The sequence below is a fragment of the Pelecanus crispus genome, chromosome 6 (genome assembly GCF_030463565.1).
Source record: "Pelecanus crispus isolate bPelCri1 chromosome 6, bPelCri1.pri, whole genome shotgun sequence".
NCBI classification, from domain to species: Eukaryota; Metazoa; Chordata; class Aves; order Pelecaniformes; family Pelecanidae; genus Pelecanus; species Pelecanus crispus.
Genome location: NC_134648.1, coordinates 70,446,403 through 70,461,320, shown reverse-complemented (window position 1 = coordinate 70,461,320; position 14,918 = coordinate 70,446,403). Strand labels below are relative to the sequence as shown.

Here is a 14,918-nt window from a genome sequence, read left to right as displayed (position 1 = left end):
GCGGCAGAAGGCTTGGACCGGTGTTGGGACAGCGATTCGGGGTGGGGGGATGCTGCCGCGGGGTGGGGACAGACGGTGGCACCGGCAGAGCGCTGACACCCCAAAACCTTTCTGCACCCCCGTGGGGAGATGGCGGGGTGGGCACGGGGGGGGGTGGCCCCGTGGTACCACCTCACCGCAGGGTTGGGGTGCTCTGGGGGGGGGGTCCATCCCCCAACCCCGGCTCGGGGGGTGCCGGTGCAACGTGAGCGCCTGCTCGCCGGGGCTGCTCCTAACTCTCCCTTCCCGCTTGCAGATGGTGTCGACCGAACCTCCACGATTTAGAAGGCGTCGCGACGGGGACGCTGGCCGGGAGAACAACTGCTGCGGGTCCAGCGGCGAGGTCGGGGCTTGCAGGGAGCCTCAGCGATAGCTTGCATCCTTTCTCCTCTCTCCTCTCTCTTTCTCTCTCTCTCTCTCCTGTTTTAATTTTGTGAATGTGTAGATTGTCCTTGTGAACATATCATTAGACTTGGAATTTGTGTTGTCATTTATTACATCCATGCTAGGGGGGGGGTGGGGGAAAAAAATGGCAAAAAAGTCAACGACGACAATGAAAAAGCATGGGGAGGGTGGGGGGGGGATGCGGCAGGAGAGTGCTGACAACGGAGGGTTCACCGGAGCGCCGTGGGCAAACCCTGTTTCTGGACGAGGATACGAATGAATATCGAATATCACGCGGGTGTGTGTGACCAAAAACCCTTTGGGGAGGATTTGCCTGTCCCGCCGGGGGCTTCGGGGCCGGTGGTTCCATCTCTTGAGTTTCGCTGCGTTCAGGCACGGACTGGCCTGGCAAGCCCAGATTTTTTTTTAGGGGGCTTTTTTTTTTTTTTTTTTTTAAAAATACCAACCAAACCCCAAAATTTCCTTTTGGTTTAGCCAAGAGCATCCGCAGTTTCGAGGCAGCGTTGTGCACAGGGAGGCGGAGGGTCGGCGGGCGCCTGCCGGGCATGGGGTCGGTCCCCCCCGTCCCTGCGCCCCGGCGGGGGTCGGGGTGTGGGGACGTGGCGGGGAGCATCCCGCCTGGCGGAGGGTCCCGGGGGATGTCGGCGAAAGCGGGGGGACGCTGGGGAAGTTTCCTTGTCTCTTGCCTTGCCTGCGCGGGTCCCGGGAAGGTGCTGCATCCTGGCTTTACACATCTGCCCCAGCCTGCCAAAATCCAGCCATGAGGGGCTTTTCCAGCCCTGGGGCGGCCGATGAGGAATGAAGGAGGCTTGGGAGCATGTGTGCGGTTTTATTTAGCCAAATAATAAAAAAAAATGAAACCCCAAAGGGCACCAAAATGCAGCTCCACAGCCCCGTTTTCTTGGCATTAGACATGTGCCGAGGAGGAGACGTGGATGGCAGTGGCTCGGCTGCCCCCTCATCCGCCGCCGCGTTGGTGCTTGTAGCGGGGAGCTAAATTTGGTCCGAGGGCATTAAATGGGTAAACCCAACGCGGCGCTGCTCAAGCCCGCGCTCCGAGCCAGATCGGCGCCAGAAAAGCCATCGGTGCCCGTGGCGACGCTCGGCGTAGCGCCGGCTTGGCTCCCTGCCAGCCCTGATGCTGCTCCCGAGTCCTCTGATGGAATAAAAATAATAAATTTAGAATTAATTAATGGAGGTGATGGGTGGGAGCGGCAGCCGTGGGGGGTTGCAGCAATATTCCCAAAACGGGCTCGGCCGTGAGCACCGATGGGCAGCAGCGTGTGCCGGGACCGGCCAGAGCAAGGCTGGGGGCTAAGGGGGAACCGGAGCTTCGGCTGGGCCGGCGGGGATGGGAGATGTGTGAATCCATTTGCCATGCAGCATTTTTAAGTCCTTTTTTCTTAAAAAAACAACAAAAAAAACCCAAGTGCCAAATGCAATGTTTTATGTTTGCTGTTCCTTGGTGTCCTGTTTCCCGGCAGGCATGAGATGGGAAGGGGTGGTGGGGTGGGGGGAGCGGAGAAGGGAAAACCCGAAAGCGAGGGAGGTTGGGAAGAGGTGTGAGGAGGTGAAGGGGGAGCGGGGGCCGGGGGGGCTGAGCTGCGGGCGCCGGCTGGCGCTGGGGACCTGGGTCACCCCCCCGAGCACCCCCAGGTTGTACGAAAAAAATGAGGTGTGAACACAACCGCCGTAGCAGGAGCCTTGCCCGGGGAAGGCTCAAATGTATTTACGGAGCTGAAATTCTATTTATTCCTTCGCCGACTATAGAAACAGAGGTTATCTGATTGTTCAGAGATATTATTTTGGATATATTACCTATTAACTTGCTATGGCTGGTAACCATGATAATGTGTGTTATTAACAACCACCAAATAATTCGATTGTTTTTTTCCTTTTGTTTAAAAAAAAAAAAAAAGCTTATTTTCCATTGACAGTGTATAGGTTAATAATGACTTAGTTGTGTTTGCTGTTTCTTGGGGTTTTTTTAAGTAAAAAAAAAAAAAAAAAAAAAAAAAAAAAAGTGGCTTCAGTTGCGTTCGGGGAAGTCCTGCCTGGCTCTGGGGTGCCTGCGCTGAGTGCAGGTAGCAGAGCTCCAGTGAAAGAAGTTTAAAGAAAAAAGAAAAAAAAAAAACCACAAAAAAAAAGCTCAAATCCTAAAAGAAAATAAAAATTATTTATAAAAAGAAAAAAGAAAAAAAAAAAAACCACACAGTTGCATGAGTGAGGCTGTGAAGTCAAATCTTGAGTAATAAAGCGGCAGTGCCTTTCTTTTTTGTATTCACCCATCCACCCCACGCGCAACTGTCCCGTACCACGCGTGCGGCGCGGCGCGGGAGATGTCGCCGCCGCGGGGGCCCTCGGCGTCGGGCGGGCATCTCCCCCCGCCCGCTCCCCCACAGGCAGCCCCTGGCCCCCCCCAGCACCCGCCGGGGACCCTTTTACTGGTGCTGTTCCCCTGAGCCGTCCCCGGCTGCAGCGGGGGAGGCCGGCCAGCTCAGCGCCCAAGTGTCCTTGGGTCCGGCGGATGCTCCCCGCGGCTGCGACACCCAGGGAAAAAGAAAAAAAAAAAAAAAAATACAAAATCCACCCAACTTTTCTTTCGAGGTGTCCTCCCCCCTCCCCAGGGACAAGCCCTGAGCTCGACTGGACTTGAGCTGGGCTTTGCCTTTGCTCAGCTCATTAAAAAAAAAAACTTGGGGTGGGGGGGTCAAGCCCGGCCAGCATCCAGCAGGAAAAAAAAAAAATCCAAAACTGTGATTTACGCCCGTGAGCAGCGCGGAGCGAAGCTCGAGTTTGGTCAGCACTTAGGGAAACTATTTCTGTTGTCACCTTTCTCCATGTCGGGGTGCGGCCGTGCCCCAGGTTTGGCTTTCTGAATGTGCCTGATGGGAAGTGGGTCCTGCAGATGTCTATAATTTGCACACAGCGACGATAACACTAAAGTTGATTTTATACAAGTCATCAGAGTTTGCAAAGTGAGTTTTATTTTTTGTATTCCTTTATCTTTACTTAAAGGTGAATGTGTATTCCTCTGGGAGGAATAGGAAGAAAAAAAAAAAGAAAAAAACAAAAAAAACAGGAATGTTAATAATGTTAAACAGAATACTTCCTCCCTTATTAATATATATAACCCTTATGTATTTATGCATATTGTAAGCTTACTTTAAAAAAAAGCTTTGAACTCTCTTCTGTTGCATGCCGTTCCCGGGCAGCCTTTTATTGTACATGCATGCCTTTAGTCCTGGTTTTTCTGTACAAAGTTAGTGCACAAAGAACTATTTTTGCCTAGTTAATGTTGCCGAGCAATGCATATTTTTTAATTTTTTTTTTTTTTTGGGGGGGGGGGGTCATATATGGAAATAGCATGTTTGTTACATGTAAAAGCTTCCCGATATAAAGAAATACTAATGTTTGGAGATGCCGGTCTTTGCAAGTGTACAGTTTTCAAATGTTGTTCCCAGTGAAACACCCTCGTGATTTCAACTTGCTCCAATGTATTTATTACTCATTTCCTCCCATGTAACTAGGAATCATGGCTATATTTCATATCAACGTTATATTGAAAGTGAAGGGAGATGATTAATACAAGGTTTTGTAACACTGGGGTGTGGCGCCTCCTTATTTACGCTCTTTTTGGCAGATGGCCTCGTACTTTTAAAAAAAAAATAGAATAAAATAAACGGCCATCCCCGCGGGGTGAGAGATGGGAGGAGTTGCGTAGTTCTGCTGCGGGGTTTATTATCTTTATATAAAGCCCGTGGCAGGGCTTACAAATCCCCGGCATTCCCCACGCAGCCGCTTCCCTGTCCCTTTGGGATGCCCACGCCCCGGGAGCTGTTCAGATATGGGATTTTCTTTTGAAATCAGCAGGAATTGGGGCTGGAGCGGCTCGGAGGCTGCAGCTGAGGCTGCGGAGGCACACGGAGGAGCCGCCTTGGCCGAGAGCCTCAGCGTGTGCGTGGAGATATTTGGGTCGGGTTTTTTTAAGGCTGGGCTGATTCTGGGCTAAAAAACCTGCAAATTTTAGGCCGGCCTCGGGCCAGAGCGGGCGGGGAAGGATGCTCTGAGCCGGTGCTGCCGCTTGCCGCGGGCGCTCGGCCGCAGGAGGTGCCGAGGGCAGGACCATGAACTTCTGGCCCAGGGTATTTTTTTTTCCGTATTTTCTCAGCTTTGGGCCGGTGCTGTTTGCAGCGTCACCACCTCACTGAGGGTGGCAGGGACCCCCCAGGTCGCCCCATCCCACCCCTCGCTCAGCGCAGGGGCAGCGGGAGCAGGATGCTCGGGGTGGGGTTGGTTACCCCCGGGGTGGTGGCTGCACAACCTCTCCGGGCAGCCTGGTGCAGGGTTAGACCATGTTTATGGTTCGAAAAAAAGGGTTTTTTCTGATATTTAAAGGGAACTTCCTGTGTTTCAGCTTGTGGGCATTGCTTCTTGTAGCTCGTTTTCATCCCCCTCACCACTGGATGCATCAGTAAGGTCCCCCTGAGCCTCCACGTCTCCCAGCTGACCAAGCCCAGCTCCTGCAAGTTCTTCTCAACCCGTCCAAGCTCTAAATCACCAGTCTGGCCATTTGCTGCCCTCACAGGTCCCCATCCCTCCTGTACTGGGGAGCCCAGCACACCAGGTACTTCTCACCAGTGCTGAGCAGAGGGGCAGGATCACTCCCCCCCGACCTGCTGGAGATGGTCTTCTCAATGCAGCCCAGGATGCTGGTGGCCACCTTTGCTGTGAGGGTGGATTCTTGGCTCCTGGGCAGCTTGGTGTCCCCCAGGACTCCCAGGTCCTTCTCTGCAAAGCTGCTTTCCACCCTGTTGGCCCCCCCCAGCGTGCACTGGTGCGTGGGGCTATCCCTCCCCAGCAGCAGGACTTGGCCCCTTGCTGAACGCATGAGGTTCCTCTCAGCCCATTTCTCCAGCTTGCCCGGGTCCCTCCGAATGGCAGCACGACCCTCCGGTGCATCAGCCACTCCTCCCAGTTTTGCATTAGCTGCAGACGTGCTGACAGCGTCCCGGTGTCCAGGTCATTAGCGATGAGGTTAAAGAGCAGCTGGCCCCATTATTGACCCCTGGGGTACACCACTAGTGACCCATCTCCAGGCGGACTTTGTGCCAGTGAACCCAGCCCTCTGAGCCCGGCCGGTCAGCCACGTTTTCAGCCCACGTTAATGTCAACTTACCCAGCCTGTGCTTCATCAGCTTGTCCATGAGGGTGTTGTGGGGGACAGTGCCAAAAGCCTCACTGAAGTCAAGATATATCACCCAGTGCTCTGCCCTCGTCCACTGGGCCAGTCACCGCACGGCAGAGGGGCGGATGGGCACACGTTCCCTTTGGGAAGCCACCCTGATGGCTCCCCATCACCTTCTTGCCCTTCAGGTATCTGGAAATGGTGTCCAGGCTTAGTTGCTCCACCACCTTTGCAGGTGTGGAGGTGAAGCTGGCTGGCCTGCAGCTCCCCAGAGCCTCCTTCTTGTCCTTGAGGGAAGGAGTGACTTTTGCTCGCTTCCAGTCCTCAGAAACTTCCCCCATCACCTTACTCTTTCCAAGATCACTGGCAGTGGCCTTGCGGTGGCTCCTGCAGCACCCATGGGTGCATCCCATCAGGCCCCATGGACTTGTGCATGTCCACATCTCTCACCAGACCCAACTCCAGGTGAGCTTGAGCTTCCCAAGCCCTATCCCTGGATGCCCACATTCACTGGTCCTGATGCTTCTCCTGGGGCCCCTGCCCCTGCTTCCATCTCTTGTATGCTTCTTTTTAATGTCTGAGTTGTGTCAGGAGCTCCTTGGGCTGCCCCTGACCTTCACGTCCCCCACCACTCCTTACTGGCTTGCAAGCATGAGGTGAAGCAGAGCGTCTCTCCTCGCTTGCCCGTGTCAGGACAATGTCATGGGTGCCCTCCAGAGACCTCCTGGGTGGCCTGGGCCCTGCTGTGGTGTCCCTCCAGCAGGCATCGGGGTGGTTAATGTCCCCCATGATGAGCAGAACCTGCAAACATGGGGCTTCTTCAGGCTGCTTGAAAGCCTCATCCGCTGCTTCTCCTTGGAAGAGGCTCCTCCCAAGCTCCCCAAATGCTGATGAGGCCCCAAAAGCGTGTCCTCAAGTCCCTTCTATTTAAAGATGCTCCTGAGCATTGCGGGCCGGGCCACCCCAGGAGGGAAAGATTCGTCACAGCGTTCAGTCCCACCTGAATTACCCTGCCCAGGAGAGCACCCGCATCTGCGGCCCACGGGGAACGGCTCCCTGCACCCACCGTGCATCAGCCCTCCCAACGCGGCTAAGAAAAGCATTACCCAAACCCCAGCGAAATGCCGTTTCCTTCCATAAACAGTTTGCCTTTCCACGTACGTGTGCCTGCCGTCTGGGTCTCAAAGCACGGGTTTGTTGCCCTAAGAGAGAATGAAAAGGGAAAGGAAAAAGCAAAAAGCCCTGGGATGGAAAATTGGCTCCAAGGAAAGTCCGCAGCGGCCGTGCGGTTTAGGGAGAGTCTGCGGGTCCTGCCGGCGGGTAAACTGAAAAAGGGCTTAAAAAAGGAAAAGCGAGAGGGGAAAAAACACATTTCTGCTCTGTCAGGAGCTGTTGGATGAATCAGTACCGGAGACTAAAGGCTGTACCAACCTGTGCTCCCAAATTACACCACGCTGAGCCCCATCCAGCCTGGGGGAGTCGGGCTCCCTTCCGGAGGTTGCAGCCCGCATCCAGCCCAGCTCCTCGGGGGCGAAGCCAGGAGCCCACGGCCACTGTTTTAGCAGCTGCTGGGCTGTCTGGGTTTCCACAGCATCCCTGGCAGGCGCGGGAAACCCCAGGTTAACAGGGGTTATCTTGTTAACAGGGCCTTTTCCACACCTACCCCGACCGGTGGTGCCGAAGGAGCCCCAGCGCTGGGAGCCGGCACAGCCACCCAGGGCCACCCCCCCGGGGATGCTCTTGTCCCTTTGGCCCTAACCCCAGGCTCCCGGTGCGGGTACAAATGCCTCATATTTAACAGCGAAGGGAATAGCCAGGGGAACAATTTATCGGCGGCGGTAGGCAGGGATTTCCCATTACAGGAAAGTTTTTAATCAAGATGGAGAGGTCTTTACCAGAAGTGCTCCTCGAGTTCAAGGAATAATTAATTCCCCAAGTCAGTTGGCTGAGGCTGCGCGGGAGAGGCTGGATGATAACGATGGGCTCCCTGCCAGCCAGGGACCCACTCCCGGAATATACCAAATTGCTGCCGCCGTGCCGGCTCCTCGGAGCCCTGGGCTGGCAGCCCACGCCAGCGGCACAAGGCTCGTCACCGGCAGCGTGACTTTTGCTCACCGTGGTTTCTGTCACCCCCTCGTGAGAGGCGAGCGATGCCACGCAGCCTCCCCGGGAAGGAAAATATTCCTAGAGCTGGTGCATCCAAACTGGAGGCTGCGAGGGGACAGTCATTCCTTTAAGCATCCTGACCCTGTTTGGTGGTGGCAGATGATAGCACTTTTAGAGAGCGAATTCACCGTGGGGCTCAGCAGCATCGCGGAGCGCGCCGGGGAGCTATTTTTAATTGGGATCTGCAAATAGCTCAGCAACGTACGCCTGGCACGGGCACCTTGGGGCCGTGGCATCGCTCGCACGGGGCGGTGGAAGCGGTGGGGCTGAGCGGTCCCCGCGTCCACCCTGCCAGTCACGGGTCCTGGCACGGGATCAGGATGGATACCCTATATCTATATAGGTATCTAGATAGATAGATAGATATCTGCAGCCTTATGAGGATGAGGCCACCTCTCTGCATCTCCCAGCAAGGTGCCTGGTGACGGATGCTTAAATTGGTCTAGAAACAGCACCCGTCCCTGTGTGATTTGGGGGAGAGGGTCCTAGAGCTGCGCCGGCTGCCGTGGAGCCTCAGCACCAATGAAGGGAGCAGTCGGCGACGGACGGACCACAGCTTCGCCCCTGCTGAGGAAGGACCCCAAAACGCAGCGCAGGCAGAGCCGGGGCCGGCAGCGGAGCGGTGCTGACAGCCTGCGGGTGCCTGGAAGAGCAAAGCAGCACTTTTTTTTTTTTTCCCCCTTCTTTTTGCTAAGAAAACACCCCCGCTGACCGAGCTCAGTCAGAGGAGAAATTGCAGAGCTCAGCCACAATTCCCACTTTTCTACAGAAAATAGATTTTTTTGGCCAATTTTAAATAATAATTTTTTTAAAAAAAGTCATCCTGGTAGGCTAGCCCCTGCTTTTTGACAAAGCAGCTCCATCCCCATCCCTGTGAAGAGGCGGCGCAGGCTGGCGTTGGCTCCCCAGGGCAGCATCCCCCAGCAGCGGGCTGCAGCAGAGGGGCTGGGTGCCCTTCTCCCACCCCCCCCCGCCCCCAGTCTGGCATGGGGGTGACCCCCCAGGCCTCCCCGAAAAGCGTTTCCAGCCTCTCTGAAAGCTCTTGCTCCTCTCCTGGAGCAGAGCTTGGGGCCCGGCTCAGCAGAGGGAGCCACAGACTGTGCGTCCCCGGGCACGGGCAAGCGGCTGCGGAGGCTGGGACCCAGCTCAGCCCTCTCTCCCCTCTCGCCACTGCCCTTGAACATCACCCAGCCAGAGCCAGGACCTTTGCAAACCCCCTGCCAGCTATCTCTCCTGCTGCTGCTTCCCTACAAAAACCTTTTCCCATCCTTCTCTTTCTCTCCTCCAGCTGCGCTGGCTCCTTGCGATAAATACCCATTCCCCTCCCAGTTGACCTCCCCAGGTGATGAGCAATGGAGAAGAGATTGGAGAAGGTGAGCCCAGACCTGAGGTGCACCCTGCCCGCGGTGGCGCCCAGATTCAGGTCCCCGTAGGAAGCGTTTACACAGTGCTAAGGGCTGTCACCCTACACGACCTTAAAAACAAAACGGAGATCCTAAATGGATCCTGCAGGTACGTTATGAAGGCGACGCCAACGGGGCGGTTGTTTAAGGCAAAGATTTTGTTTTCCAATAATGAACGTAACTACGGGCCCCACGCCCTGCGATATTTCTGGCTACGGCAGAAAACACACACGAAGGACGATCCCTTCCTCCCTGCAGTGGGTAAAAATAATAGGTAAAAACAAGTTCACTGTTTGTTTTACCATAAAGATACTAACCCCCCGCCCCGGCTAGTCGCTCGTTGGCTAATCTGCTCCTGATAATGTCACTAATGCTGGATGCTGATAACATTATTTATCCAGGAAAAGCCAAAGCCATGCCAGCTGTAGGGTGAGCTACAGCTTCTCCAGGGGAACAGCGGGGTGCCGAGAGGGTGCACGGACACTCTCAGCCAGGGCAGCACGGAGCCGAGGCATGGACGCCCTCCCGCAGCACCCGCTGAAGGGCTCCCCAGGTCCCACGTGAAGGTTGGGGGTGGGCACCCAGCCCGGAATTGCTCCCTTGGTGCCATACGTACACCCCAGGGAAAAGAAAGCATCGTTGCGGTTTGCCTTAGCACTTCAAAAATAGTTTCCAGGCCTGTGCAGCTCAGTTAGTCACTCTTACGGGGGATTTTTAACCTTTGCTTTCCTGTTGCAATCTCGGTACGGAGCAGCAGAGTAAATAGAGAGGTAACGTGGTCGGTCCACTCTGCCAAAACGGCCCCCGCAAAGCCCCAAGACCAAAACCATTTGTTAAAATTTGTTAAAAAAAAATACAAGAATTCCTCATGATTCACTACCCACCTTCTTTGGGTATTTTAGCAAAATTTCTTTGAATGCTACGATTTATTTGCTGTCCCTGATTAACAGCCCAGCCCAAGACTTATTAAAAAAAGCTTTAATGTTTTATATCCTCTCAACTACTAAATCATGACTGCAACTTTAAATACAGCTGGAAGGCAAAGCTTTTCATGAAGGTTATTTCCAGGAGATTGGCAGAAGGGCTCAGCCAAAGCTCAAAGGGCACGGCTGACTGGGGCTCTTTCCCAACGCCGACAACTCACTCAAGAGAGCAGGGGCAGAAACCAGAGGCCAGGTAATGATCAGTTTGAGCTCGCTAAGCGACTCTGAGCTGCTGGAAGCTTGCGATGGCTGCACAAAGCCTCAGGATGACCAGAGACCTCGACTGCAGCCACTCAGTCACTCGGAAGGCAGATTTTTCATAGAATCATAGGATGCGTTGGGTGGGAAGGGACCTTTAGAGCCCACCCAGCCCAACCCCTGCAGTGACAGGGACATCTCCAACCAGACCAGGGTGCTCAGAGCCCCGTCCAACCTGGCCGGGAATGTTTCCAGGGATGGGGCATCGACCGCCTCTCTGGGCAACCTGTGCCAGTGCCTCACCACCCTCAGTGTAAAAAATTCCTTCCTTACCTCCAGTCTAAATCTATTCTTCTTTAGTTTAAATCCATTACTCCTTGTCCTGTCACAACAGGCCCTGCTAAAAAGCTTGTCCCCACCCTTCCTATGGGCCCCTTTCAGCACTGCCAGGCCGCACTCAGGCCTCCCCGCAGCCCCCTCCTCTCCAGGCTGAGCACCCCCAGCTCCCCCAGCCTGGCCCCGCAGCAGAGGGGCTCCAGCCCTCGGATCATTTTTGGGGCCTCCTCTGGCCCCGCTCCAACAGCTCCATGTCCTTGTGCCGAGGGCCCCAGAGCTGGGCGCAGGGCTGCAGGTGGGGTGTCACCGGAGCGGAGCAGAGGGGCAGAATCCCCTCCCTCGCCCCGCTGCCCACGCTGTGGGGATGCAGCCCAGGATGGGGTTGGCTTTCTGGGCTGCCAGCGCACATTGCCGGCTCGTGTCCAGCTTTTCACCCCCCAGGGCCCCCAAGTCCTTCTCCGCAGGGCTGCTCTCCATCCCTTCATCCCCAGCCTGTACAGATACCGGGGGCTGCCCCATCCCAGGTGCAGGACCTTGCACTTGGCCTTGTTGAACCTCATGAGGTTCACAGAGGCCCACCTCTCCAGCTTGTCCAGGTCTCTCTGGATGACATCTCATCAGGATACATCTCGTCAGGAAACATCTCTCCATGACATCTCTCCAGGAAACCCTGGGAGGATATCTCCCGCCCAGCTGCATTGCTTGTGACTGAACCTCATGCTGTCTTCGTGCTCCCAAGGCCGTGGCAGATTTTTGTTCTCTGCTAAAAAGTGCAAATCCCAAAACTTCTTTCTCAAAGCACCCTCTTACATACAAGAGCCTGCTGCTGGTCATCAAGATCGGTCAGGCAGGTGGTAAATAACGAATGCTGCTGCCCAAAGACGGGAGAGCTGCCAGCCCAACCCAACTTGTCCCCGAGGGAGCTCATGGAAACACGGCCAGCCTTGTGGCTAGGTCTTTGGGAGGGAGGCATGAGGAGCTGGTGCAGTACCAGCTAGCTGGGGAACCCCTGGCAGGTGGCCAGCCTGCGGCCCTGGGGTGTTCAGCAGCGGGGAGCTGCAAGCTAGAGGAGGACCGGGGTGTCCATCGGTGCAGTTTGGGGTCCTGAGTGGGTGACTGTTGGCCAGGTGTCACCCAGGCTGAGTACCTGAAGAGGGGGGCATCAGAAGAGGTCTGCCTTTCCTTGGGCATTTTACCCAGGGGATCCCCAAATAGGCTCTTCCTAGCCAAAACCTGAGACCTCACCTGCAGCCCTGCGCCCAGCTCTGGGGCCCTCGGCACAAGGAGGACATGGAGCTGCTGGAGCGGGGCCAGAGGAGGCCACAAAAATGATCCGAGGGCTGGAGCCCCTCTGCTGCGGGGCCAGGCTGGGGGGGCTGGGGGTGCTCAGCCTGGAGAGGAGGGGGCTGTGGGGAGGCCTGAGTGCGGCCTGGCAGTGCTGAGAGGGGGCCATAGGAAGGGTGGGGACAAGCTTTTTAGCAAGGCCTGTTGTCACAGGACAAGGAGTGATGGATTTAAACTAAACGAGGGGAGATTTAGACTGGATATAAGGAAGAAATTTTTTACGCTGAGGGTGGTGAGGCACTGGCACAGGTTGCCCAGAGAGGCGGTCGATGCCCCATCCCTGGAAACATTCCCGGCCAGGTTGGACGGGGCTCTGAGCACCCTGGTCTGGTTGGAGATGTCCCTGCTCACTGCAGGGGTTGGGCTGGGTGGCCTCTAAAGGTCCCTTCCCACCCAAACCACTCTGTGATTCTGTGAGAGGCACCCCCATCTCCAGCAAGCTCCCACACCAGGGAGAGCCGGGCCATGCTGGCAGCGCAAGCCACCCACCAGCCAGGTCTCTGTAAGGAATTCACGCCACAGCACAAGGGAAGCAAGGCCACTTCTTCGCACCGTGAGACAAGCAGGACCCATCACCTCCCGGGGCTCCTAGCTGGGAAAAGTTGCCTGAACCCAAGTATAAACCTGCACCCGGAACGCAAGGGGAGAGGCCCAAAGAGCCTGTGCCCAGGAGCTGGCTGGGCACGGCCCGGGGACTCGCTGACCGATCGCTCCGCAGGACGTGCGCAGGACGTGATGGGAGACACCCAGAAGTAAACCACAGTGACAGCAAAACCACGAAGCTGCTGCTTATATGGGGGACTTCTGAGAAAAAAAAAAAACCAAAAAAACCCTGAGAAGGAACATGTCCCACTGGAGGGTATGAGGAAATGAACAGAGCACGTGATAAAGCAGGGGGGATCTTGCGAGATGTGGCAGGTCAGCGACGGGGGCTTGTCATCTTAGTAACAGCTTTTGGTTCTTTGACAGATTTGGTTCTTACTGCTCCCTTCTGTTTCTTTGAGCTGTAAACACTTTCAAGCTGAACATTTTTTTGGCCCCAATGAAAACAGATTTTCCCGTGATCACAAAACCAGGGAGGCTCCTTCCCAGTCCCACACCTAAAAAAATAAAATAAAGAGGCAGGGAATAGAAAATTTCTTGCAGAAGCACCTGTTTGTCCAAACAGGCCGTTCCCCACCACAACCGCCAGCTTTAATATACAGCCATGGGAAACACAGAAGTAACTCAGCTTCACAACAAAGACAATTCTTGACAACGCTCCTGGGGCTTCCCAGGAGGGTTATTCCCAAACAGGACAGAGCATTTGGGGGGGAAAAAAAAAAAACCCAAACCACAAAGGGCTGGAGGGGGCTTTCATTCATTACGCCTCCTGCATTTCTGACTGCCACAGCAGTCGCCCACGAAGCCACGCTGTACCAGCAGGTTCCCCATCCCTGCCTGCAGCCCAAAAACTTCTCTGGTTGCTTTTTCCCCACCCTGGCCTGGTTTATCTTGTGCTTCGACACAGAGAAGTAGGTAAGAGATTAAAGTAAGAGATTGTTAATTTTCATACGGGCATTTAACGTCGTCTTTTTCCCTCTCCTTTTCTCATCCAGGCTGCAGAAAAGCCTGGGCCCACGCAGCCCGCTGAGGGCTCCTGCGCTCATCTGTCGGCGCCGTCACGGCTCCAGCCGCAGCACAGACACCGGCTGCCCCTTGAAACTGCCTGGCAATAGGGAAGAGCAAACACTAAGCGTGAAAGGGCTACAAAGGGACTCCCCCGGAGCACGCAGGCACAGCCTGCTTTCCTTCCGGCGAGTCGGGATGCTCAGAAGCGACAGGGCAGCTGCAAGATGTCCATGGGCGGACAAGCACGGCCACGCACGGCCCGCGCAGGCCCCCTTCCCTCCGCGCTACCCGCTGGCAAAGCTTTGCTCCTCCAGAGTCTGGGATCTGTACTTTTTTTTTTTTTCCCCGCCGAAGGAGCAGCAGGGCTTCAGCTGCCACAGGCCGAGCTCATTGCTATGCACGGCACCCGGGGGGGGAGGGGGGGTGACCCAGCCAAGACGAAGCGCAAAGACCGCAGCTTCAAGGTCTCTCGTCACACCTGCTGTTAGGATGTATTTGTTCAGGTAATTTGAACATTTGGCCAGGAAGCAGGTATTTCCTCTGTAAAGCGCGCTGAAGCATCCAAAAAGGCTTTCGGAAGCGCGCAAGAGGGCTATAAACCTGCACGAGCCTCAACGCGTGCAACAGCCACCCCAAAGCAGCCACTGCTTCCCACCTCCCCTGCCCCAATGCATTTGCTGTTGACTCCCTCTGGCACCAAGGACCAGTAAGTAGAAGGCAACACCAAATCTCAGGTGATTTTGTTTTGCTGCCCAATCAATGAACGGGGACTCAGCTGGGGACGACAGCAACTACCGTCGCAGAAGAGCGACCCGACCTCTCGCCACCTGCTAGTGCAGAAAGAACCCAGGAGACGGAGCACGTGCCACCTCCTTGTGCGATGCCATCGCCTCCAAGTCACCAAGGATGCTACCACTCCAAAAGGATACTACTCTGCTTTAATGTTTTAGAGACAATGGACTTTTACGTGGTACAACAGCAGGCTGTACGTACTATACATATATACACACTGGTTGTAGTTAAAGCTTGTGTATTTGAACAATACCAATGTTCCAAAAAAAATGCACCAAGTCTTACAACAACAAAAATGTGGACAAAATCCAAGGCCACAAGTATAGAGAGGTATGTTTTAAGGACTACAGGTCACATAGAAACAAAACACAGTGGTGGTGCAATGCAAACTTTATCCTGAATAGAGATAAGTGGTTAAAATGCAACTTTTCTTTGCCTCAGGAGCAAGACAGT

General features: G+C 55.0%; 1 protein-coding gene across 2 annotated transcripts in view; it reads left to right on the top strand.

Annotated features, from left to right (window-relative positions):
• SAMD4A (sterile alpha motif domain containing 4A) overlaps positions 1 to 324 on the top strand; it is a 108,888-nt gene extending 108,564 nt beyond the window's left edge. For both annotated transcript variants that reach the window (XM_075712667.1, XM_075712666.1), the window contains one exon: positions 296 to 324. In XM_075712667.1, coding sequence (XP_075568782.1) covers positions 296 to 324 — 29 coding nt within the window. The remainder of the gene's footprint in view (positions 1 to 295) is intronic.
• Positions 325 to 14,918: the final 14,594 nt, after the last annotated feature.